Below are 27091 nucleotides of genomic sequence, written 5' to 3'. Positions count from 1 at the left end.
TTAGACGAATACTCTTTTTCCTTCAAGGTATTTTTTCCTTTGGGTTTTTTCGCCATGAAGTTTTTAATGAGATTCGGCCTTGTGGGATCGTTCTGTGTTCTCCAAGGTTTAGGTTTTGTTTTTAATGACATAATTATTTGGCTTTTATTAAGTGTGTAAATAATAAATTTAGTAGAGCTACTCAAACTTATTTGCAACTCAAAACCATGTCCCAACATAATCCCAAGATTATCGTTCTTATTTATTTTTAAAATTTGTATACTAATACTAGTAATTAATTGGTTTTAAGTTTATATTTGAGAAATAATTAATATTTTTGATTTTAGTATATGCATGCATTATAAACAAATACACATACTATTATTATACACTCTTTTTAACCGGAATAGTTAGTTGGTTGGTTTGAAATACGAGTATGGTTTGAGTCAAAAATTTGTAAGTCAATCAAATTTGATTTCGATTAGTCCTTAATTTGAGTAAAGCTAACTTAAAATTTAATAGGTTGACCCGATTGTTATTTTATGTGCATATATATATTTTATTATTAGGAACCATTTATTAAAATGTTTGGAAATAAATCTTTTACTATAACAATTAACATTATTAATATAATTAAAAAAGGTTTGGAACTCGCCAAAAATGTTAATATAAAATTGCACATATAAGGCCCAAAATCAGCCCAAAACCCCATTGAAATAACGGCCCGGAACAATCTGTTCGAAAATTGGGCTTTATCGACGGCCCAAAGGGGAAAACTCTTGTCGGCATTTCGACAAACAGTTTATGGAATAGAATACTCATACTCATTCACAAAATGCTTCATAGACATTTCGTCGAACTGATTGTACGAATATGAATCACAGATGCATTTCAGTCGGTTAATGGGGACATAGCATGAACATATGAAATTCAAAATGAATTCGAGAATGTTAAAAACCACGTTCAGAAAGCAACTGTTAAGATTAGTCTAAATGAAATACTCAAATTTATTTGAGCAAACAAAGCTTTAATATGGCTTCTTTTTGGACCTATAATCTCAGAACTGGGCTATCTTAAGAAGCCCAATCAATATTATATCGTACATCATCATTGGTATATCGTACATTACTGTCCGACAACTAATGCTTTTGCGAATGGAAGCTATACTATATAGCATCTCTAAATTCTCAAAAGCATGAGTTGTCGGACATTAATGTACGATATACCCATGATAATGTATTATATATGCAAATCTTATTTAATGAGAGATAGTAAAAACAGCTCAAATATATGGGCCCTGTTATTAAGCCCACACAATTTCAATTGCAATAAGACCATGAAACCATCAATTTTGGCCTTGATCGAAACTAAAATAATTTTTGGTATGATAGATTGGAATGAGGGTAAAATAGAATGTATATATGAATGAATATGTGCCTTTAAGTTTTTATAATTAAACACTTTCATTAGGCTACTTTATAAAGCTAAAGTTATGCATTTTATCATCTAAGATTGAAATAATGCCACAAAAATAGTCGTAATCTATGGCCCACCAAGCTGGCCCAGTCCATGAACCCAGACCCGCTACATAATAGTACTCCATGGTGGTGTTCGGTTTACTAGATAAAATAATACTAAGATATATTTAGGATTGGGTTATAAGATTATTTTAGTCATATGGGGTTAGCTATGACTAATTATCTCATGATTATCAATCTAGGATTGAGTTATCTCATGAACCAAACATTGTACAAATTTAATTCGAGATACAATCATGCAAACCCAACACCCTCATATAGATAGAAAAGAATACTATATTATTGCAAGTTTGTTAGGTTCTAATGTGAACCATCCCAATTCCCAACTTATTTTGAGTAAAAGCGTTGACAATAGAATGAACATGCCACTGACTTTGAATTTGGCGTACATGTTCAAATTTCAATAAAATACAACGATTAATGTCCAGTGATGCTCAAATTAATTAATGTGGTGCCAAAGACTCGTTCTTCATTACACTTAACCCTCAGAATCTATATTACTATTTTCGAATTAGTTTTGACTCTATTAATTTATTACTAAAACTCAACGATCATACCTCCAAAAAATGAGCTTAATTTTCTTCGTCGAATCCGATATTCGTACTAACTGGAGGTTCTCTGATACGAGTATATCATTAGGAATATCCCCACATATCTTTTATTTAGTTTAGTATTGATTTAGCATATCTTTCCATATATTCTTAGTATCTTTATTTCTTGTTCCCTAAGCTAGAGTAGTCTTATAAATAAGAGATATTGTATTCTTTTATCGTTTTGCAATTTTAATTCTTGGTTTGATCGACCGGCAAAGCTCCGGCGACTGCCTTTTATCGTTAAGGGAACTTCACCCTTAACAATTTGGTGCTTTCATCGTGATCTCTTCCTCCGAATCATCGTCAACATGTCGTACACCTACACCGGATATCAACTCGGATATCAACTCCGGCAGGCGGATTACCACCCATGGCAGGCTGCATATCAACCCCTACACCATCCGATCAGAGCGTTAGATCAACAACCACCACATCCACAGGATGGGCGACTCCACCAACAGCACCATCCCTACCAAGCCCGTCAGCCCACTTCCTGGGACCCGCCATGGCTGCGCCAGGAAACTGCGCATCAGCAACCATCGTCCTACGAGCCAGATCTGTACTCGCCACCACCGCCCACTTGTTGGGACCCGCCGTGGTTGTGCACGCAGCAGGGATACTCACCGTATGATCAGCCACTGCCCCTTGACCCTAATTCACGTTGAAATCAGCCCTGCATAACACGTGAAACAGCGGCGCAGCCGCACACCTTTGACAGTGGGTATTCCACTAGACAGCCCACCTCTTGGCAGCCTTGTCCAGCCACCACCACGGCAAATCTGATTCTCACACAGCTTCAACAATTGTTGGAAGCGTGCTACAGGATGGAGTCTCGCCTTGATGCAGCCGACTGACGCATCGACAACATGCTTCCTCCCGAGCAGCCTGAACCTGCGCAGCCCTACGGCTCCCAAACTTTCGGGTCTGGGGACCTCGTTCAGCACCTTCCTCCATCAGGAAATAGCAAGGCTTCGCTGGGGCCGTCGGGTTTGGTCCCCTACGACTCATTGGCTCCGCTGCAGCAGTCGAGTACAGCACCACTACCCTTTGCGTTGCTTCCCGAAACCGCCCTCGAGCCGCCGTACGCTACGTCGCAAATTACGTTATCAGAACTTCTTCCTTGGCAAGTGGAATATCGCTCGTCGGCTTATGCTCTGTCCAAGACTTCAGATGGGGATGTTTTGGAGTGTGATAAGAAAGAGAATTTGATTCTTAACTGTGATCGAGTCGAGGAAGGATTTGATGATTCTTCGGAGAAGATTCTACATTCTTCTTCTCGTTTTTATGGCGTTGAAAAGGTTGATATTGATGGGAATTTGGAAGCACAGGGAGATGATGTTGTGAGAGAATTGAAATCTGTAGAGGGAAAGAAGTCAATTTTGATTATAAAAGCTAAATTTGTGCATGTGTGTGTTGAAGAAGATGAAGCTCCACTTAAATATATATTTCTAAGTTGATGGTAAAATGAATATTATTATTGGGTGGAGATTGTACAAGTTGTTTATTTTCTCACTTAAATATATATTTCTAATGTTGAAATATTTTATAAATAATTATTTAATTGTTTATCATAAGTTAGAAAAAAATAATAGAATGCAATGGAATTATTGTTTATAGAAGACAAATTATAAACATAAATAATCATTTTCATTAGATTTATGTAAAAGAAGCCTGCTCATCGAGGCCCACGTACTGAGCCCATTTCAACGCTTCTTCTTCCTCAGTGTACTGCTCAACCGATCTGACTTCCCCTCTCCATCTCTCTCATCTAATCTTCCCACTGATTATCCCTCTCTTCTTTTCATTTTTCTGCAAAGTTTGAATGAATGAGGTGGATGTCCACTGCGCGAGGTCAAGACGGAGCTTCGTGGGGTCGGGAGGAGAAATTTTTCTTTGGTCGGAGGTCTGTGAATGAAGTTTCCGGTGGCGCTCGTCAGACCACGGTGGGGTCGGTCGACCCCACCCGACCCCACCTGGGTCCGTCAGTGGTTCAGGTTTTGGCCTTTAGTCAAAAAAGTACAACGAAGTTTATTAGTTTGAAGTGAAAATAATTACATCCCTAAAAGAGATTTTTTTTATTTGATTGCTGGTTCTGCATTCATTCAGAAAAAAAAATATCTACTGTGGATTTTCATAAAGAGCTGACTATGATTTTCTATTCTCGTACTCCCAAAATCTCTTAAAGATACGGACATTTAGTTTGATACGAGTTTTAATGCATAATTAATAAAGTAAGAGAGAGAAAGATAAATATTTGTGTAAATAGTCAGTGGAGAGTGAGTTCCACATCATTAGTAGTATAATGTAATGATATAAGTTGTAAATAAAATTATGTATATGGGTAATGGGTTGTTTAACTATTCCATAATTACTAAGTTCATACTTTTTGGGACGAACTAACAAGGAAATAGTTCATACTTTTCAGAGAGACAGGGGAAGTAATATTTTTGGAAGTTCTCATTTGAATTCTCTTTATATGTAATGAAATAAAACAAAGCAGTAGAATAGTGGACACTGATCTTTTTTCATTTTCTATGTATGCTTTTTTAACGAACAATTCCGTGCTAGAGATTTTGTTTAGCCTTCAAAATTATTAGTACTTCTTTAATAATAAAATCAAATAAGTTATACTATACTAATTTTTTTTCTTTTCATAGTATTTTCATATCATCCTAAAAGTTTATTTTTCTAATATGGCCAGTAGGCAAACTGGTAAGGATGAATGGCCGGTTGACAACTGAAAGCATGTGATGTGAGCATGCGATATAATGAATTTGATTTTGGTGTACAAGTTCTATCAAATATAGAGTAATTGATATCCAATGATGCTCTAATTAATTATTGCTGATGAGCTGGTTGCCGGTCCCACTGACTTATAAACTCAGTTAGTAGTACAAAATATATCAGATGGAGCAATTGCAATGACTTGTGCTCCAACTGATAATTTCAAAATTTTCAATCTAAAAGTAGCTCTCAATGAACTACTCCCTTTAGGTCTAACTTAATTATTTAGTCTAGACCATATCTTAGTACAAAAATTAATTAGGGAGAAGGGCCTATCCACATTTAGGGTACGGATGTCAATTCAAATCGCAATCTATGAGTTGATCTAAATAGCCCGACAATCTTATAGGATTAAGATTAAAATTTTATAATCAGAAATATATCACAATCAAAATTATCATAAATCGAATAGTACGCAAACTTTCAATTGAGTTATTTCTCATCGATTAATTTCAATTTTCATTAGTTTTACAAACTTGGAGAGAAATCTAAACATTTAATAATCATAAAATATTTCTATGGTATAGTCTATACTAAATCATTCAGCAAGACTCCGTCAAATATCGTTCTTATTTAGTTTTTAAAAATTTGTATACTAATACTAGTAATTAATTGGTTTTAAGTTTATATTTAAGAAATAATTAATATTTTCGATTATAGTATATTGCATGTATTATAAATGAAGAACTATTAAGAATAAAACAAAAACACATATTAATATTAATATACACTCTTTTTAACCGGATTAGCTAGTTGGCTAGTTTGAAATACGAGTATTTATGGTTTGAGTCAAAAATTTGTAAGTCAATCAAATTTGATTTCGATTAGTCCGTAATTTGAGTAAAGCTAACTTAAAATTTAATAGATTAACCCGATTGTTATTTTATGTGCGTATATTTAATTATTAGGAACCATTTATTAAAATGTTTGGAAATCAATCTATTACTTATAGAATTAACATTATAAATATAATTAAAAAAAGGTTTGGAACTCGCCAACTAATACTTTAGAAGTAGGTCACATTCCACCAACTTTTTCAACTCATTTTCCATTACATTTCTTAAAACTCGTGCCGGGTTAAAGTGTAACAATATTTGGGAGACGAAGGTAGTACTATATTCTTGGCATCTTTCGATTGTGTGACAAAAAATAATTATCTTTCAGACTATTGATTTCAGCATAATCCAAACTAATTAAATAAGTACAATAAAAAATTACATGGGCTAAAATTTATCATACCTATATAATCAATCGCATATTAGAATTAGTTAATCGTTTTACAAAACCAACAAACCTAAAAATCATATATACATTTCTTAATCCCTGTGGGCAAACACAACTATGAAACATAATATGTTAGCTTGCCCTAATTAATCATATAACTATGGCAAAAATTCATGTGAGATTAGATGTATCATACTCATAAATAATCCCAAGTTATGTCACTATGTTATGAGTACTTCTTATAAAAGAAGTCATTATATTTATGTTATTAATCAAGTACTTTTAGGCATAACTTTCTATGATTAAACACTTTAACTAGGCTATTTTAACAAGCTAAAGTACAGTGCTATTTTTAATTTAAAATTGAACATATAAAGCAAATTATTAGCCCAAAAGCCCAATAATATCGCCGCAGGAAAAGTATGCTCCTACTGTACACCAATCTGTTCGAAAATTGGGCTTTGTCGACGGCCCAAAGAGGAAAACTTTTGTCGGCATTTCGACAAACATTTTATGGGCGTCTTACGAATTCTCATTGAAAAAGAAAACAATGAATATTATTGAGAAAATACCTTCGCGACCTTTCATCGAACTGTGCGCACAAGAAAATTATGTTCCTTTAATATAAATCACATATGCATTTTAGTTAATGGGCAAAACGCATATTAGACAGCACATTCAGTAAAGAAGACAGAGGTACCATTTCTAAGAGATTGAATATAAATTTTTAATTTTTTTTAATTAAAATTACATCTTTTTTACTATTCCTATGTGATTGCTGATTGCTAGTCATATCAAATAATGCAGATTATGTGTCTTCACTACTGTTTCAATTTTAGATAGAGACGATAATTGAGGCCAAATTGACTAGAAAATGGTACTCCATATTGCTAGATTTTGTTTTGGTAATAAGTAGTAGTACCTTTTAAAAGATTAATTTAGTAAAATAAATTTTAAATCATTGATTAATTATTAAAGGTATAAGAATTAAATAATATCTGAATATTAATTAAAATAATAAATTCATGTACTACTATTTCTTAAAACAAGCTTGATTGGTCAGCTATAATGTGACTCTATAATTTTATTTTTTGAGAACATTGCAGGCTCATCTCCATTCACTATCGGTGCTTTCAAGTTGAGTTATATGATGATAAATTAGAAAATTCGTGATGAAAGAGAATATGTATTGGATACTATTTACCATTTTTCATACATATTAATATTATGAGCTTCTTTGTAGAAAAGTGTTGGAAAATATTAAGAAAATTTGTTAGAATTCTAAACTTGGAATGGATTGGTTAGATTCAATTAATCCATAGAAGTAATAATTAATGTAAAATTTTGTAAATTAAATTATTAATTGAGAAAATACTACTAGTATAATAATTATGCTACAAGATTTGAAATTTTCATTTAAGATTTGCTTGATAAGTGGAGTAGTAATTAAAAACATAATCTAAAAATTATGATAGTAGTAATGATAATAATAACTAAAATAAATCATATAAATATGAATTATGTCGATCATACCTATAATAATTAATATAATGATGATAATAATTAATATTAGTTTGTATTTTAATAAAAATAATACTCCCCCGTCCCCTAAAAATTGATAAAATTGTAAATGACACGAGTTTTAATGTGAATTGGTAAAGTAAGGAAGAGACGAGAAAAAGTAAGCGAGAGAGGAAAAAAGTAGTGGAATGAGTGTTAATGAACTGTGAAATCAACATTATAAATTATGTGTACAATTATTATTTGTTAAAAAACTTTTCATATTTAGATTTTGTATATCTACTTTTGGGGAACTACCCAAAATGGTAACTAATCTATTATTTATCGATCAAATAAAAATCCGACTGTCCATTATAAATCCGACTGTCCATAAAAAATCCGACTACCCAAAATGGTAACTAATCTTTTGGGGAATCACATTAATAAGGCTAAAAATCAGCCTAAAAGCCCAATAAAATGGTAGCGCAGAAATTGGGTTTTATCGATGACACACTAAGAAGGTTCAACTCTGCTACGGCCCATAACTTTCTTAAGTTGTTAACTTGCTAACTGATCAATGCAGTGTATTAAAAATGTCAACACGATGACATTAAAATGTCAACAACAAAATTACTTCAATATAATGTATTGATATTATGTATTGACATTTTGATATAACCATGTTGATATTTTTAATACACTGTATTGACATTTTGATATAACCATGTCAACAACAAAATGTTAGCAGAGTTAGCAACTTAAATAGTTAGCAATATAACGCACCCGGAGGAGTGCGAAATTTAATACTCCTATCACATTAATCAGGCCAAAAATCAGCCTAAAAGCCCAATAAATTAATGCAGCCGTTGCTGCTGTCCATAAAAAATTTAGGTTTTATTGACAGCACACTAAGAAGGCCCAACTCTGCTACGGCCCATAACCCAGGCCCGCTACAGAAAATCCGACGCCGGGCATCTAGTAACACCAACAACCAAGATGATTGCTCTTCCACACCTAATTGTTGACTCTTAAAATGTGTTTTTCTACATATTGTATTTAATTATCATAAAATTAATTAAGATGATAGCTCTTCCACACCTAATCCAGCATATATAATTGTAACAACATGGAATTGAACATGAAAAAAAAAAGATAGAATAGATGACATTGTGGCTCATTTGTAAGGTTCTCACAATTGATTTTTTGGTACCAATTTAGTAAAATATGATTAAGGTCTAATGATGCTCTAATTAATTAATTAATTAAAATTAATTAATGTTGATGGCTTAGTTACCGGTCGCTACTGTCCAATAAATTTCTTGTTCATTCTGCCAACCTCAAACTTAATCCCTATAACTACTACCGTTTTAAAATTAATTTTGCTAAAGCAAACATTATTCCTAAGAAAAGCACCCAAAAAAAAGCTTCAAACGAAACGTGCAGTCGTCGTCCGCCCCAGCGCCTCCCGTCATCACCGCCAGCCGTCGCAGGTAAGTCGTGCTCTCTCACCGCTCTCCTTTTCAGTCATCATTGTTATAAATTGCTTGCTATTATTAAGTTTCAATGTTTGGTTTAATTCATTGACATTGTTAAACCAAAACTGATGGTTCGGCCGGACCGGTCATTGCTGGTTCGGAAATCAATGGTGATTTTGGGCCAAACCGAAATCGCCAACAAGCCAGTCCACTGGTTTCAAATTTTCAGCCCATGAACCACTGTTCAACTGGGCTGCTGACCAAATCTCCCTAAAATATGGGCCTAACTCACTTAATACTTTAACCCAAATCATAATTTCATTCGGGCCCAGAACCGGATCAGCCTACGCCGGTTCAAATTTCTCAAAAGTCAAAACCAAAATTTCTTGAATTAAATCGTTAATACAAGTATAACTAGGCCTGCTTATTCGGCCGGTTCTGGTTCTAACCAGACCGGTTGACCGATTATTCGATTTTAAATTTTCAAAATTCTGGAACCGGAACGATCGGTTCCGATTCGGAACCAGCCGGTTAAGAACCGGTCGATTCCGATTCCGAACCAGAACCGATGTGTAAATTTAATCCGAATTTATATATAATTTTAAATGGTTCTATACTAAAAAAATAATAATCCAACATCTAAAAATATAACAAATAATGCCTAAAAATTCAAATAAATACACAAAAAGTACAAACCAACAATACAATAAAATTCATATATGGATAAGAATGATGCCAAGTGTAGTAGGTCGGACTAGTTTATGTTAGCAATTTTTTTAGAAAATAAGTTTTAAAATTGAATTACATTTTCCCCTTTTTGGCTAAACAAATATTCAAAGGAATTTCTAATACTAATTGATCTTGTTGTGATTTTTTGGTTTATAACGGAAAAATTAATAACTTATTCACAAACAGGTTAAAATCATATGTTAAATGAATTGTTACATAAATTTGTTATAAAGTTAAATTTCTATCATATGAAATGATATTGTATTTGTATAAGTTCATTTGGAAATTAAAACAAACTTATGATGTCCTACTCATTGTAGTTAGTTCATAAAAAATAGATTGGGGAAATAATTGTATATTCAAAGTATTACGGTTTAAATACTTTAGAAATAGAGCTTGCAAATCTAACACTGTTAAAATCTATAAATCATTCAACGTTTCAAACTATTTTACTTTAATTCAAAATTAATTCAATTAAATTAGATTTATTAGCATATTTAATTATAAAAAATAAAATTATATTATAATCCGATTCCCGGTTAGGAATCGGTCGATTCCGGTTCGGAACCAGAACCAGTATTATTTAAAAAGTTGGAACAGGTATCGGAACCGGAACCGAAACCGGATCCGGTTCCAATTCCGGTTAACCGAAAACCGAAGAACCGTTTAAACACCCCTAAGTATAACTAGGTACATAGAAAAATAATAATTTTGAAATTTTCAAGTATTAATGTCTTGTTCACTCTTTATTAATGTGGTTGGCCGTCACTTTTGTTAGTACTATAAATTTTTTTGTTTTATTTTCTACTTTGTTGTCACATGGAGTACTTGATAAAAATTTGTTCCGAATTTATTTTTTATTTTTTTATTTTGTCTTTCTCAATGAAGCATGTTAGCTTAATTAATTATAGTCTCTGATTCTCTTTACTATGTGGGTGTTCTTTGAAAATACCATAAGACCATGTTTGGTTGCCAGGATTCTGTCTGGAAAAGCAATCTGATTCCTTAAATTTTAAATTCCTGTGTATGTTTCGGTTTTTAATCAAACTGAGAAAGTAATCAGAATCCGAGAACAAGAAAAAGTTAGTACAACTTTCCAGGATTCTGAATCCTAACTTTTCTTAGGTATTCTTTTTCCCAGTTTTAGGATTCTTACATATTTAAGCAATAAAGTATAATTTTATTAATAATAATGATAATAATAATAACATAATAATAGTAATAGTAATAATAAAAATAATAATTATAATAAATACAATGTTTTTAAAATTATAATTTCACTGTAATAAAAAGACTATAATTAAAATTATCATAATTATAACTTATTTTATAATAATTCATAATAATAATAATAATTTATTAAATAATTAAAATATAATTAAATAATATAAATCTTATAATAAATAATAAATATTTCATTTTATAAATTAATAATTAATCAATAAAGTCATAGTGCAATTTTAATTTATAAAATTTATTCAATTATAATATTCGTAAATATTATAATTATAATACAATAATTATTATATTTATTCTTATAATAAATGAGTACTGTAATACTTCATGTAACTATAATTATAATTATATTATTATATATTATGATGGATAATCCATATTTAAAGTATCCATCGTGATAATAAATATAATAATATAATTATTATTATTTGTAATTAATAATTTAATAAGAATTTTACAATATTATTTTTTTTATAAATAAAATAATAATAAGTATATTTTTAGCTTGTTGTTTAAATTAAATATAAATTTAAAATCTTGATATTTTTCAAACACAGGAAAGTAAAGTTACCAGGAATCATATTCTCGGGATTCATTTTTCCATGAATCATTTTCCTTGCCAACTTTACTTTCCCGACAACCAAACATGGGCATGTTTGGTTGGCGGGAAAGTAAAGTTGGCAAGGAAAATGATTCCTAGGGAAATGAATCCTTGGAATATGATTCCTAACAACATAACTTTCTTGTGTTTGGAAAATATCAAGATTTTAAATTTAATATTTAATTAAATAATAATAATAATTTTAACAATTTCATATTAAGATTCCTTTAATAAATTATTAATTAAAAAATTATAATAATATATTATTTTATTTATTATTATAATGATAATTTAAATAATTTAATTAAGATTTTATTAGTTTATATTATTATAATTTTATATAAACATATTCTTATAATTTTAAATATTTACTGATATTATAATTGAATAAAATTTATAATTTCAAAATTTCACTAAGCTTTGTTGTATAGTGTGTCGGATGTTGCTGGAAAAAAAAAATGTTGTATAAAGAGCAACAAATTGCTGGCCGTCTTTTTCAGATTTTTTTTTGCCACGTGACTGCTTACTATTCGTCCACGTGTACAAATGATTGGTTAGGAATGATGGTATGATGTTATTTTAAGGGGTGGTGGCACCCTAACATGCCCCTTCAAGGATGTCTTTATAAAAGATAAATAACCAAGAATGACTTCCTAGAATTCATAGGCCCAACAAATAATATGTGCTATTATGAAATTCTTGTATCCTTGTATTTATTTATTTGTGAAAATTAATTTTTAAATATAAATATTAATTTTTATAAATGATTAAATATATTTTTATGTATATTTTATTTGAACAACTGGTTCCGGTTTTGCATTTCACTTAACTTGAATTGGACCGTGGGAACCCCCGAACCGTCTAGCTGTTTGGAACTGCTGTGCCGGTTCCAAATCGGCGGTTAACTGCCGATTCAGTTAGTTTTGATCATGTCTAGGTATAACCATATGACTATAGGTGCCAGAATTTCTTTTATTGATCAATTTCTCATAATTGTTGTTTTGTACAGTAATTAGTGTTGATTCATTTGCATGCATGGTTAAACTGAAACTAATGGTTCAATACTTTAACCTTCAATTGAACCGGTCAATCCCGGCTTGAAACCGTTGACCAAGGTGTTGGATGAACCATAACCGCAAATGCTAACTATTTTGTCCGGTTATAGTCTCGGTTAACATATATTAATACTTTATTACAAATCATATCGAGACAAAAATCGACCAAAAATTTGTGAACTCTAGAGTCGCATAGTATGCAAGAGGCAACTCCACCCTCAGTCAAAATTTGTGTTTTCAATATATTAGTGCTTCCATGACTTTCTCTAATAAAAATCACAAAACTTAACATGTTACTATAATCATAACTAGATAAATAAAACAATCTTAAATTCGAGAATTTTACCATGTCCAAATCATAACTAGCCAGTCCATTGGTTTGAATATTAGTCACATTAGTAGGATATTGTCGCTTTAAGCAAAGCGCTCACAGTTTTGCTCTTGGATAAGCTATGCTTGCGACTCTTACTGCTCTCATAAATATCTAAATGTTTGTCCCACATACTGCTAATGCAGTGAAGAGTGATCACGACTTTTCAAAAGATAAAACAATTGTAGTAGTTTCACTTATCCAAATCCACCCATTGAACTGATTTCCAGGATAAATCAAAAGGAGATAATTTAAGAAAAAAAAAAATCAGCACCAAAAAACGTAAATGGCGGATGCTATTGTATCAGAAGTGGTGGGGAGAATTGCAACTATGTTAGAAGATAAGATTCGGTATGAAGTCAATTTGGTGAGAGGCGTGAAGGACGAACTTCGTTATCTTTCCAATAAGCTCAACACGATCCGAAAGGTGTTGGATGATGCAGAAAAGAGAGGAGTGAATGATCAAAGTGTCAAAAGTTGGTTGAAGAAGCTCGAAGCTACTGCTTATGAGATGGAGGATATTTTGGATGAATGGAGCTATTCTCGTCTCAGAGATAAGATGGAAGGTTCGCCTGAGCCTGAGCCTGAGCCTGAGCAAAAGACAGGATGCTCCTTCATCAGATCTTCTTGTTTATGTTTCAAGAAATTTTCTGTTCGTCGTGATATTGCCAAGAAAATTGAAAATGTGAAAGCCAGGCTTGAACAGATTTACAAGGAGAGAAATGACTTTAATTTTGTCATCTCTCCGCCTGCAACTGATCCCGTGCCCACATCTTGGCGAGTGCAATCCACACCTTCTGTTGACTTGACGAAAGTTCATGGGGAAGATATACGTAAGAAAAAAGAAGACATAGTGAGCAAACTAATGCTTAATGGTGGTGATACCCAAATTTTGTCAATTGTTGGAACCGGGGGACTTGGCAAAACAACTCTTGCCAAACTTGTTTATAATGATGAAAAAGTGAAGGGTTGTTATGGATTAAGAATATGGATTTGTGTTTCTAATCCATTTGACGTGGCTGCGATTGCAATAGGAATTGTTAACGAAGTGGGAGTAGAAACGATTCCTCCAAATTTCAACCAATTGGCACTGGTATTAAAAAAGCTAGAAGAGTCCATATCAGGAAAAAAGTTTCTTCTTGTGTTGGATGATGTTTGGACAGAAGATAACACCAGGTGGGAGCCTTTGAAAATCAGTCTCCAATGTGGTGCTGCAGGTAGTAAAATTCTGGTGACAACAAGAAAGGTAACGGTAGCTAAGATGTTCCGTACCTTAGACGATGATATGTATCATCCAAATAAGCTTAGTGAAGAAGAATGTTGGTCTTTATTGCGCTGACACGTCTCTTCTAGGAAAGAGTGATGAAGGAATGTGGAAAGTATGAGGATGTGGGCAAGAAAATAGCTAGAAAGTGCAATGGATTGCCTCTCGCTGCAGTTGTTTTGGGAAAACTATTGCAGTTTAAGGATTTGGATGGGTGGCAACATGTAGAGGACAGTGAAATATGGCAATTGGAGAATGCGTAGAAGTAGATCTTTTTCCTCATTTGGTTTTAAGCTACAATGAATTGTCACCAATTCTCAAGCGTTGCTTTTCATATTGTTCCGTCTATCCTAAAGATCACAAAATTCATGCAGGGACTCTGATAGAAGAGTGGATTGCACAAGGTTATCTGGGCTCTGATAGAGGAAACGGTGCATTGGAGCTGAACGGGCGAGATAATTTGAAGAAATTTAGCAATGCGTTGCTTGTTTCAGGACATTAAGAAAAGTGGGTCATGGGGAGGAGATAAAATGGTGTAAAATGCATGATATAGTACATGATTTTGCTATATTTCTTAGGAAAAATGATTACAAGGAGAGAAGTTGTCAAGTTTGTGATCCTTCACTGGTTTATCATGTCCAAGAATATCGAAGTCTATCGTTGGACTGCAAGCCTACTGTTGATAAAAGAGACATAATTTGTAAAGTTTGTGATTGCCTAAAAAGTGTTAGGGTGTTAAGAATTCATGAGTGTTATCAGTCATGTTCTAGTAAGAATAAAAATGTTGATTCACTTGAGATGGTTGGATTTTAGTCGAATTGCACATGTCAAAGGATGGCCTCAAAATCATATGCAGACTTTATTTCTTGCAAACTCTTCTTTTATCATGGTGCAAGCTGACAGAGATTCCACGAGAAATTGGGAATTTGGTTCATTTAAGACGACTTGACTTAAGTGATAATAAAGAACTAAAGCGGTTACCGGATAGCATAGTGTAACTTGGTTGAATTGCGAACTCTTTCCTTAGAATGGCTGCTCTATAGAAGAGATTCCACGAGAAATTGAGAATTTGGTTCAGTTAAGGAGACTTGATTTAAGTTGAGAATGAAGACTTAAAGGAGTTACAAGAAAGCATGGGCCGTTTGGTTGAGTTGCGAACTCTTTCCTTAGCAGAATGCTCTCTAAAAGTGGTTCCACAAGAAATTGGGAATTTGGTGCGGTTAAGGCGACTTGACTTAAGTGAGAATGAAGAATTAAAGCAGTTACCAGAAAGCATTGGCAATTTGGCTGAATCAAACCCTTCTCTTATCATCATGCGGCCTAACCGACATTCCATGAGAAATTGGGAATTTGGTTGAGTTAAGAAAACTTGACTTAAGGTCGAATTGGGGAATAAAGGAGTTACCAGAGAGCATTAGTAGTTTGGTTGAACTGCAAATCTTGAAGATTGGTAGCACTGATATCAACTGTCTGCCTGAAGCATTAGGTGAGTTAAGTAATCTCCACACACTGGAACTGTGTCCATTCAAAGTTGGAAGTCAATACAACAAGTTGGGTTTTCTGAAAAAATTACACTGTTGTCTTAGTGGATCTCTAGTGTTGGTAATCTTCATAAATAGTTTGAGTGAAATGGTGGAATTGGTTGAGGATGCTCGACAAGCACAATTAGATATACTCCTTCAAAAACTGTCTCATGATATCTTTCGAGGGTACGATGGATGAAATGGAGCATTCAGCATCATCAATGTGGACAGAGGTAGTAGAAGCTCTCGTGCCCCATCACAGCTTGAACAAGCTGGAAATCAGTGGATATAAGGGCTCCAGGCTTCCACATTTGATGTCATCACCCTTCAATTTTATAAAAGAGATTCATCTGGATTGGTTGAGTGAGCTGTCATCACTGCCGGTTATGGGGAAACTACCTTTCTTGGAAATTCTCTCTATATGGATAGTGGATGAATTGAAGTTTGTTGGGAGGGATTTTTTAGGAATAGAATCTTCATTTGATGTTGTTGTTGTTGCATTTCCTAAACTCGAGAAACTGGAATTTTGGTACTGCTCGAAATGGGAGGAGTGGGAGGACATAACGGAGGAAGAAGAAGAATCTGCGGCCATCTCCATCATGCCATGTCTCACAAAATTGATCTATCATTTGTGTGAGAGTTTGAAGAAGCTGCCGCATCGCCTGCTGCGTAAGGTCTCCTCGTCTTTGCAGTTGGATACCAGTGGTTCAACAGAGCTAGTAAAAACATACGGAGAGGACAAGGAAGGTTCAGTTTGGAGATCCATATCCCAACATAATCCCCAACTTAAACTTCGCTAGTACCCGTTCTAATGCAATTTATGTCTTTCTGTTTGTTTTACTTTTTTTATATTGAATTTGGGATTGTGATATGTATTTTTCTTCTTTAATCGTAAATTTGTCAATAAACAAGTAACTAAAAATAAAATAGAATTAACCTTTCAATTTCTATTAATATTAATACAATAATAATATAGAAATAAATTGGATGGTTCGAATTTAAAATATAAAATAATTCTTGATTGTAAAATTTACTTATAATTTAATCGAAATAGATCTATGTTCCATCTTAATTTATAAATTACTACACATATATTAATAATCATAAAATATTTTTATACTATATTAAATCATTCAGCAGGATTCATCAAATATCGTTCTTAATTAATTTTAAATCTATATTAATAAGTAATAAATATTTTTTATTTTAGTATATGCATGTATTATAAATGAAGAACTATTAGGAATAAAACAAATAAAGTATATTAATGTATACTCCTTTTAACCGGATTAGCTAGTTCGCTAGTCTGAACTACGATTATTTATGGTATGAGTCGAATATTTGTAAGTCAATCAAATTTGATTTCGTTTAGTCCGTAATTTGAATAAAGTTAAATTAAAATTTAATGGAAATCAATCACGTACTATTAGAATTAACATTATAAATATAATCAATCTCTTACTCATATAAAGCCCAATAATCAGCCCATTAAATAACGTCCCAGAATAGTGTGTTGCTGTTGTACACCAATCTGTTCGAAAATTGGGCTTTATCTACTGCCCTAAGGGAAAAACTCTAATAGGAAAACACATCAAATTTCATTTCGATCTATTAATATTAATGTAACAAATTTAATCTAAAGCTAGCCGACTTTAGCAATAAAATATGATTGACTTTGAAAACCTGTAAACAGGTGGTCGACTCTAATTAATCAATGGTGATGAGTTGGCTGTCAACATGTGCAATTTCTAAGAAATTTCCGAGTTGGTAGCAAAGAGTCGACTTCATTCCACGTAACCTCAAACTTAATCTAGATTATTACTATTATTAAATTAAATTAGTTGTCTCAATCAGCATATTAAAATATACCGATCATATTCATAGCTAAAAAACAAAGCAGCTCCAAAAAAAACCCGCAGTTCCGAAACGCAACGATCACGCCTCGCTCCTCAGAGTCCGCAGTGTGAGGCCGTTGTCTCGCCGATCGTTGAGCCGTGCAGGTAAGTCGCGCTCACTCATCTCTCTTTTTACTCATCATTATTCTCAATTTTATTTGAATGAATTTATGTGTTGAATGTTAGAGATTATATATAGAGTGTTACAGATCAAATAGGAGAATTCGTTCCAAAAGGAACATTTAGTCTATAAATCCCACTCGTTGGTCATGGTGAATTCTTTGCTCAGCCACCAATCTGAACCTTTTAAGCTCTCAATGAAAACAAGAATGTTACATACCAAACAGTAAAACTCATCACAAAACACTAGCCTATTAGGAAAGATAGTCCATTTAGTCTATAAAACCAGCTGCACCGATTGCTTTCACAGCCGATGTGGGACATTGAGTCCATAATATCGAGCATTAGTAAAGTTATGACCGTAGAAGAATTTTGGTTATTAAATTGCTTGTAGGCTTCTTAATTGAATTATGATTCGAATACTGTGATTCGAATTGCGGTCCAACTTTATGGGCCTCTATATAAGATCAAGCCCAGCCCTGCAGTATTTTGTAGTATATGATATCCCATAGATTATTTTACTATTTTAATAATATTGTTGTAAAAAGAAATTTTAGCATTAGATAAGACATCATGATTAATTAATGTTTGTAATAAAAATTGTTATGTTAAAAAATGATTAAAATATGAATGAACTTTGGATAGCAGTTATGAAATTGTTATATTCATATTCAATTCCAAATGTTTGCTTTTATTATTTGTATCCAAATTCAATTACAAATGATTTTTAAACATTTTTATATTTTTTATACCTAAATTCGAGGTATTGTGGACTCCGTCCCATTAAATATGCAACATTTGCTTTTCGACACAAGAATTTATATAGTGTTGTTTTGTGAGTTAATGAAGAAAGAGTAAAGTAAGAGAGAAGAAAAAGTAGAGAGAGTATTATTTCTATTTTTGGAAACGTTTCATTTTTAATGGGACAGACCAAAAAGGAAAACGTTTCATTTATTCACCGACGATAAATATTTTTTTCTTTTCTATTATTTTTAACCAGGAAATTTCACTTGACTCACTGACGAAATGAAAGTTCGTGGTTTTAAAAACAAATCTCATAGTTCATGGGAAAAACCGGAATTCGGGGAAAGGTTTTGGTTTAAAAAGCCAAAAACCCAATTATATATTATTCTTATTTAAACTAAAATATGGTATAAAATATAAACTAATTTCTCGCCATAATATTGTAAATTCATTCATTTTTTCAAAATATTATTTATGAAGTACTAACTTGTTAGAGGGATATATTAAATAAATGGGAAAGAAAAAAATAGAGAGAAGAGAGAGGAAAAAGAAATAAGAAATATAGATATATTGAATAGGGAAAAAACCGAAATAAGGGCAAAAATGTTCAATATGGTGTAAAAGTACCCAAGCAAAATTAAGTTTTTATCCAGAGACCTATAATGCAACACCAGGAACCTGTTTTGCAGTTCACTTTGAATATATTCTAAATTTATGATGTTTGATTATTTTTAATTCTAATTTTGGTATGAAGTATTATGAAATGATAAAATTTTATTTTAAAATGTTAGGAAAAAAGCATCTCCAAAATTCATAATCGGAGAGAGTAAGGAAAGGTGTAGGTAGTAGTGATCATGGCGGATGCTATTATTTCAGTTGTGGTGGAGAGAGTTGCGGATATATTAGTAAATCGGATTCAATATGAAGTCAATTTGGTGAGAGGCATGGACGAGGAGCTTATCGATCTTTCCGACAAGCTCAAGACAATCAAAAATGTATTGGCCGATGCAGAAATAAGAGGAGTGAACGATCAAAGCATCAAAAGTTGGTTGAAGAAGCTTGAAAATACAGCTTATGAGATGGACGACATTTTGGATGAATGGAACTACTCTCTTCTCAAACATAACATGGAAACTTCTGCTAATCAAAAAGTGGGGTGCTCCTTCATCCCATCTTCAAGTTTATGTTTTAAGAAAGTTTTTGTTCATCGTGAAACTTCCAAGAAAATAGAACATGTGAAAGCCACGCTTGATAAGATCCTAAAGGAGAGAAATGATTTTAATTTTGTCATCTCTCGGGCTGCAACTGATCACGTGCCCAACTCTTGCCATGTTCAAACCACATCTTTAGTTGAATCTGAGAAAGTTTTTGGGTTGGACGTAGAGAGGAATAAGAATGATGTAGTGAAAAAAATGTTGAATGATGGTAATACCCAAATTCTGTCTATAGTTGGGACGGGGGGACTTGGGAAAACAACTCTCGCTCAACTTATTTATAATGATACTCAAGTAGGGGGATGTTTTACAAGAATATGGATTTGTGTTTCTGATCCCTTTGACGTGGTTGTGATTGCTAAAGGAATTGTTGAGAGTGTGACAAAAGAGATTATTCCTCCAAATATGATCCAATTGGAGATGGTGCTAGAGAAACTTAGAGATTGTATTTCAGGAAAGAAGTTTCTTCCTGTCCTTGACGATGTTTGGGAACATAATTACAATAAGTGGGAGCCCTTGAAAATCAATCTCAAATATGGTGCACCGGGTAGTAAAATTCTAGTAACAACAAGAAATGAAAGGGTGGCTAAGATGATGGGGGCCCTAGACGGTGATATCTATCGCCCAAAGCCACTTAGTGATGAAGAGTGTTGGTCACTATTGCGTCTAATATCCCTTCAAGGACAGACCGATGCGAAATATAGAAAATTTGAGGATGTTGGCAAGAAAATAGCTAATAAGTGCAAGGGACTGCCTCTTGCTGCAAATGTTTTGGGAAGACTTTTGCAGTTCAAGACTAGTTTGGAAGAGTGGGAGCATGTGGAGAAGAGTGAAATATGGCAACTGGAGATGGTAGAATTAGAGCTTTTCCCTCATTTGGTTTTAAGCTACAATGAATTGTCCCCGGCTCTTAAGCGTTGTTTTTCATATTGTGCTGTCTATCCTAAAGATCATCAAATTGATGCAGAGAGACTCATAGAAGAGTGGATGGCATTGGGTTATTTAGGATCTTCTAGTGAAAACGGTGGAGTGGAACTCAGAGGGCGAGAGTACTTGAACAGTCTAGCGATGCGTTCTTTGTTTCAAGACATTTTGGAAAGTGATGGACAAATAAAATGGTGTAAAATGCACGATATAGTACATGATTTTGCTCTATTTCTTAGAAAGATTGATGACAGAGAAGAGGGTGCTAAAATAACAAAAAAAAGATGTCAAGTTTGTAATCCTCTTTTAGTTTCTCAAGCTCAAAAGTACCGTAGCTTAATCTGGGATGAGAGAAGGCATCCCCGTCTTTGTAACTGCGTGACAAGTGTTAGGGTGTTAAGGTTTGGGTGGCGTGCAAATGGTTTTCTTCCAAAGGGAATGGAAAAGTTGATTCATTTGAGATGGTTGGATTTTAGTTGGACTACATTGTCAAAGGATGGCCTCAAAATCATATGCAGCCTTTATTTCTTGCAAACCCTTCTCTTATCAGGGTGCAACATAACAGAGATTCCACGAGAAATTGAGAATTTGGTCCAGTTGAGACATCTTGACTTAAGCAGGAATGCAGAATTAAAGGATTTACCGGACAGAATGTACAGTTTGGTTGAACTGCGAACTCTTTCCTTAGCATACTGCTCACTTGAAGAGATTCGGGGAGAAATTGGGAATTTGGTTCATTTAAGACGACTTGACTTAAGTGAGAATACAAAATTAAAGGAGTTGCCAGACAGTATGTATAGTTTGGTTGAATTGCGAACTCTTTCCTTAGCAAGCTGCTCTCTAGAAGAGATTCCGGAGAAATTGGGAATTTGGTTCAGTTAAGACGACTTGACTTAAGTTGGAATAAAAAACTAAAGGTGTTACCAGAGAGCATTGGTAGTTTGGCTGAACTGCAAATCTTGAATATTGACGGCACAGGTCACCACCGTTTGCCTCGAGCAGTAGATCAATTAAGTGCATTCAAGGTAGGAGGAATTCATTACGAGAAGTTGGGATTGCTGAAAAATTTTAACCATCTTAGTGAATCTTTAAAACTGGCAATCTACTTTAGTAGTATGAGTGAGATGGTGGAGTTGGTTGAGGATGCTCGACAAGCAGAATTAAAGATACACCTTCAAGAACTCAAAAAGCTTGAAATATCTTTTGAGGGTACGATGAATGAGAAGGAGCAGTCATCATCGTCATCAATGTGGATGGAGCTACTAGATAATCTCGTGCCATATCGCACTTTGGAGAAACTGACAATATGGGGATATAAGGACTCCAGGCTTCCGGATTGGATGTCGTCGCCCCTCAACTTGATAAAGGAGATATGCCTGACCGATTTGAGTGAGGTATCAACGCTGCCAGCTATGGAAAAACTACCTTTGTTGGAGTATCTGTGTGTGGGAGGAGTGGAGCAATTGAAGGTGGTTGGAAGGGGCTTTTTAGGGATTGAATGCAAATTTATGTCTTTTTATTCCTTCCATGTTTGTTTTACTTTTGATGAGATTGTATTTACGAGGCCCGGCTTTGAGTGATCGTTTTGTGATCTCCAAGGTTTTAGGTTTTGTTTATTCTTTTCTGTGATATGTATTTTTATTGCTTTAATCATAAATCTTTGTTAGACGGATACTCTTTTTTCTTCATGGTGTTTTTCCCTTTGGGTTTTTTAGCCATGAAGATTTTAATGAGGTCCGGCCTTGAGGGATCGTCCTGTGTTCTCCAAGGTTTAGGTTCTGTTTTTTATGACATGATCATTTGGCTTATTTTCAATCGTGTGAATAATAACAGAGCTACTCAAATTGATTGGCGACTCAAATACATAATGGAGTGAAACTCAATTGCTTAGATGTAGATATAAATGATCCAAATATATATTTTAATTATAAAATTTTAATTAGATATTTAACATATTCATCATAATTTATTTTTATACTAATTAAATTATTCAGATTTTGATGACGGCTATGGAACACAGAATTATCTTCCTATATCTCATTGAGGCATTTCAATCTGGAAAGCTCAAGAGGAAATCTAATCTCACATGGTCATACCAATTAGAACACCATAAATCACACAAATCAACTCACAGAGCTAAGAAAATTAAATAAATGCAAAAACCAGCAAATGCAGAAAGAGAGAATTTGAAAAAGGAAGATAATTAGGGGAAAACCTCCATTGGAGAAATTGAGGTGAAGCACGAGTGAGAATCTCAACATACTTGGCCTTCATCACCCATTCTTCTTCTTCATCGTCTTCACAGAGCAAATGGGGGTTTTAGGCGAGGGTTTTTGCGATGTGCGACGACGTCGTTTCAAAATTAGATGTTGGATTCCCACCAGCTCAAACTCTAAATTGTAATTTTAAAAAGAATAAAATAAAAATTACTACTAATAAAATTATAAATGCTTGATTTATTCGGAACAAAAATTTCTTAATATTATTGGATTAGACATTAAATACCAAACAATTGAAAATTATAATTACTACTACCTCCGTCCCTGAAAATTTGACACAGTTTACCATTTCGGTCCGTCACTGAAAGTTTGACACACTTTACTTTTACTATTTTTGGTAGTGGACCCATATTCCACTAACTCATTCATACTCACATTTTATTATAAAACTAACACTTTAAAAATATAACCCACATCCTACCAACTTTTTCAACTCACTTTTCATTACATTTCTTAAAATCTGTGCCGGGTCAAAATGTGTCAAAATTTGGGGAACAGAGGTAGCAGTAGTTATTTTGTTTGATCAGTTACACCAAATTATATTTGAAATGAACAATATAATTATTTGTTTAATTTTCTAAAGTGAAAAATATCTAAGAGATAATTTTTATCGCTTGAATCATTATTTATGGAGAAAAAACAATAAATTAAACAATTTATTTACTTTGAGTCATTATTTTAGTTCAAGCCCATGTCCATTCATCTTTTCGATTTAGACAAATTAGTGTTAAAAATGTGACCAATCTAGGCTTAAAATGAGATCAATTTATTAGATCCATTTCCACAATTTGGGTGTAAAATAGACAAAGAGAAAACTATGTTCTGGACAGCTAAATTATCCTAAAATTTTTATAAGAATTTGGACTTATAGGCCCACAATGGCTAAAAAATTTGTACATACCTTTGTTAGAAAACCTAATTCATAGTAGATTAATTAATTCCATGAATCTCAGAAATTAAAACTAAATGTTGTGGACAAATCAAGCCCCCATTTGATCAAATAATATCTAAGATACAAAGGATGCCGAAAATTTTTCACCATAAGATAATTCAGACAAACGCCAAAAATATGATATAATCCAAATGAGTATTTTCTAAAAGTTTTAGGAAATTACTAAAATTTGCTCAAACTTTGATAGGTGTTTTTAGGCTATTTGCTCTTTGCAAAAATGCAAAATTTACTCGATTTTGTTTTTTCATTTAAACTGAGTACTCTAGCTATCTTTTTGTCCTATAAAAAACATTAAATAGATGTTTACTTGATCTTCTCCTTAAAAAACATTGAATCAGAATAATATCTTGCAACAAAATATAAACTTTTTAAGTTATATTTTGTGCTATGTATGATACTTTATTTTATCTTCAATGGATAAGGTCAAAAAATGTGTGTTGCCAAACTTATTATGGATGAAAGTGCATAGCATGTGCTAGACTTTGATTGTGGCAAACTAGTTCAATAAAATATTACTAGTGTCTAATTAATTAATGTTAATGACTTGGCTGTCTGGCATTGTGTAGAAATTTCGAGTAGGTGAATAGTTGTTCTTCTTCATTCCACAAACTCTATTATTACTATACTATTACTATGATTAAAATAGTTTAAGCTCTACTAATTTATTAGTATAACGGAGCATGCCTCCAACAAAAACTCAACACAATCAAATTATGTTACACGCTTTTAAATAAATTAAAAAATTTAAAAACAATAGGCAACAGAAATATTTATTTGTTTAAAATTAAATTGCAATTGAGTTCAATTATTATGATATACCTTGGAAAAAAAATGAAAATTAAATGTGACATTATTATTTAATAACTTTGAAAATAAAGAATGAAAATTAAATGTGGTCTATTTCCTAGCACCTTAACGACAATACAAACGAAATCTAATGGATCTCTTTACTAAAATCAGAATGAACTTAATAAATATGCAAATAAATCTAATGAATCTTTTTTTTCTAGCTCATTAAATTAATGGCATGGTTTTTTTAAACGAACAATTGGGTCGCTAGAGATTTTGTTATCATCCAAAAATATCTATCTCTAGTAAAAAAAAATCAATAAAACTTATGTCAATAAGATATTATATGTACAGAGAAAAAAATTAAATTTTATTAAATCAAACACTATTATATGTTTGTTGCCAAAGTTTGAAAGCGTTGATACTGATACATGTCACATGTGAGCACGTGATTTACTTTGATTTTGGCGTACCAGTTCAATTAAATACTCTATTAGTTTTCTAAAAATAGAAACTCATTTCTTTTTCGATCCATTTTTTAAAAGTAAAACTTTCTATTTTAGAAAATAAACCCAATAATCTACTAACACTATTTGCTTTATTTTTATCTTTGTCTTTCTTATTTTATCTAATTTTTTTCTCCCCTCTCTTAATTTACCAATTTTGTATCAAAACTTAGTGACGTTTCTCAGGTTCTCATTTAGGAAACGGAGGGATTATGATTAATGTGTAATCATGCTCTAATTAATTAATGCTGGTTGTCGGCAATGTCTTGGAAGTTTTGTACTCCAATAATACATACTTGAATTATTAATGTGAGCATGATAAATTATGATTAGTCTTTAAATAAATGCTGATGACTTGGTTGTCCACACTGTTTTATATACTATTTCCGATTAGCTAGTTCAACCAACCTTGCTAACCTCAAACTTGATCTCTATTACTTCTGGTCCAAAACACACCGCCGGGAGGCTGCCAGTTGTCACCGTCGGCCGTCGCACAACCATAGTAGCTGCCGCCTGCAGGTAAGTCGCTTTTATTGCCTAAATTTTAATGAAACTGGATTTGAAATAATCATGTGTTACTTGAATTTGAATTATAATCACATTAGAATAGGTGCGAGAATTTCGGTTATTCAATTGATTATTGTTGATTTTGAGCCTTAGAGGTGTAATCACATAAGGATAGGTGCGGGAATTTTTGTTATTCTGTTGATTATTGTTGTTTCATTAGTATCTATTGAATGATTAAAATAGAAAAATTCTACGGTTTCGAGCAACCGAATTTATGAAGATCTTTTGGCCTCAGACTAACGTAAAGAATAGTCTTCTTTACATTATTCTATCTTACTTTTCTTCTCTCTCTTCACTTTAACTATCCCAAGAAAGATGACCCTTTCCTTCCTTTGGATATAATGGGAATTCATGCAATTTAATTTTGTGTGTGAAATGGAGCAAACAAAATATATAATATTAATACTATTTTTAGTTTATTTTAACTTAAAACATTGGTAGTCCAGTGGCAACTAGCTGGGACTGTCTATCACTTGATCCGACCCCACTTGCGCCATTAATTTAGTCCCTTATTCTTCTTTCTTTTCATTGTTTTTCATTTATTTGAATACTTTTTAATTTCTGTACTCACATTGTTCATTTTTGTTACGTACTTAGGTAATTATTTGTACTCCTCACATTTTCGTTTTTGTAATGGGCTAGTTGTAATTCATTTTTTTAGTTGGTACTAATAATTTGCACTCCTATTTTCTTTTCTAGACATTATTAGGATTGCTTACTATGTTTTAATTATTTTGATTTGCCCTATCATGCTTTGCTAAGTAATGTAACTCGTACTTCAAATAAAAAAAATTCTTAGTTTTTTTATTGTTTTTACTTTTTAATATTAAATTTCTTAATTTTAAGATTCTGTGTCTAAGATTATTTGAAAAAGTACAATTGGCACCCCCAACTAAAAAACTCTGGATAAGCCACTGAACTTGAGAGAGTAAGAGCATCCCCAATAGGTTTTAGGCCAGCCATAGGCCAGCCATAGGCTAGCCATTCTCTCCCCTGCCACGTCAGCAACACCAAAAAAACCACCTGCCACGTCAGATTTAGGCCAGCCATAGGCCAGCCGCAATAAAAACAATTCAAAATATACTACATTTACGGAATTAAAATTGCGATATACGGAATTAAATTTACGACACATATACGGGAAAATAATTCATTTCATAAAAAAAAATTACATAGATTTTAAAAAAAAAAGTACATGATTTTTTGAAAAAATAAATGGGCTTCAACACA

The 27091-nt window shown here is 32.8% G+C and overlaps 3 protein-coding genes, 1 long non-coding RNA gene and 1 pseudogene across 4 annotated transcripts in view; 4 read left to right on the top strand and 1 right to left on the bottom strand.

The window, feature by feature from the left end:
• Window positions 1–27091, top strand: part of LOC125204791 (putative disease resistance protein RGA1) — a 59887-nt gene that overhangs the window by 17875 nt on the left and 14921 nt on the right. The gene's annotated exons all lie outside the window — the stretch shown is intronic.
• On the top strand, window positions 9034–15088 carry LOC125204800 (annotated as a pseudogene).
• On the top strand, window positions 16063–16671 carry LOC125206946 (putative disease resistance protein At3g14460). Its single transcript, XM_048106157.1, has one exon. The coding sequence runs from the start codon at window positions 16063–16065 to the stop codon at window positions 16669–16671; it is 609 nt and encodes a 202-aa protein (XP_047962114.1).
• On the top strand, window positions 17800–21809 carry LOC125204794 (putative disease resistance protein RGA1). Its single transcript, XM_048103529.1, has 2 exons — window positions 17800–17871; window positions 19422–21809. Exon 2 carries the CDS (start codon window positions 19485–19487, stop codon window positions 21648–21650), a length of 2166 nt encoding a protein of 721 aa, XP_047959486.1. The 5' UTR covers window positions 17800–17871; window positions 19422–19484; the 3' UTR covers window positions 21651–21809.
• The window catches only part of LOC125204802, a 19583-nt gene continuing 18259 nt past the window's right edge, over window positions 25768–27091 (bottom strand). Inside the window, exon 3 of the long non-coding RNA XR_007173649.1 lies at window positions 25768–25800. This is a non-coding gene — a long non-coding RNA (uncharacterized LOC125204802). The remainder of the gene's footprint in view (window positions 25801–27091) is intronic.

This window comes from Salvia hispanica, chromosome 2, assembly GCF_023119035.1.
Source record: "Salvia hispanica cultivar TCC Black 2014 chromosome 2, UniMelb_Shisp_WGS_1.0, whole genome shotgun sequence".
Lineage (NCBI taxonomy): Eukaryota > Viridiplantae > Streptophyta > Magnoliopsida > Lamiales > Lamiaceae > Salvia > Salvia hispanica.
This window is presented reverse-complemented; position numbering and strand designations above follow the sequence as displayed.

What these genes read in the sequence shown, in the direction of transcription:
- LOC125206946 (XM_048106157.1), top strand. Translation starts at nt 16,063, where the DNA reads ATGGATGAAATGGAGCATTCAGCATCATCAATGTGGACAGAGGTAGTA.
- LOC125204794 (XM_048103529.1), top strand. Translation starts at nt 19,485, where the DNA reads ATGGCGGATGCTATTATTTCAGTTGTGGTGGAGAGAGTTGCGGATATA.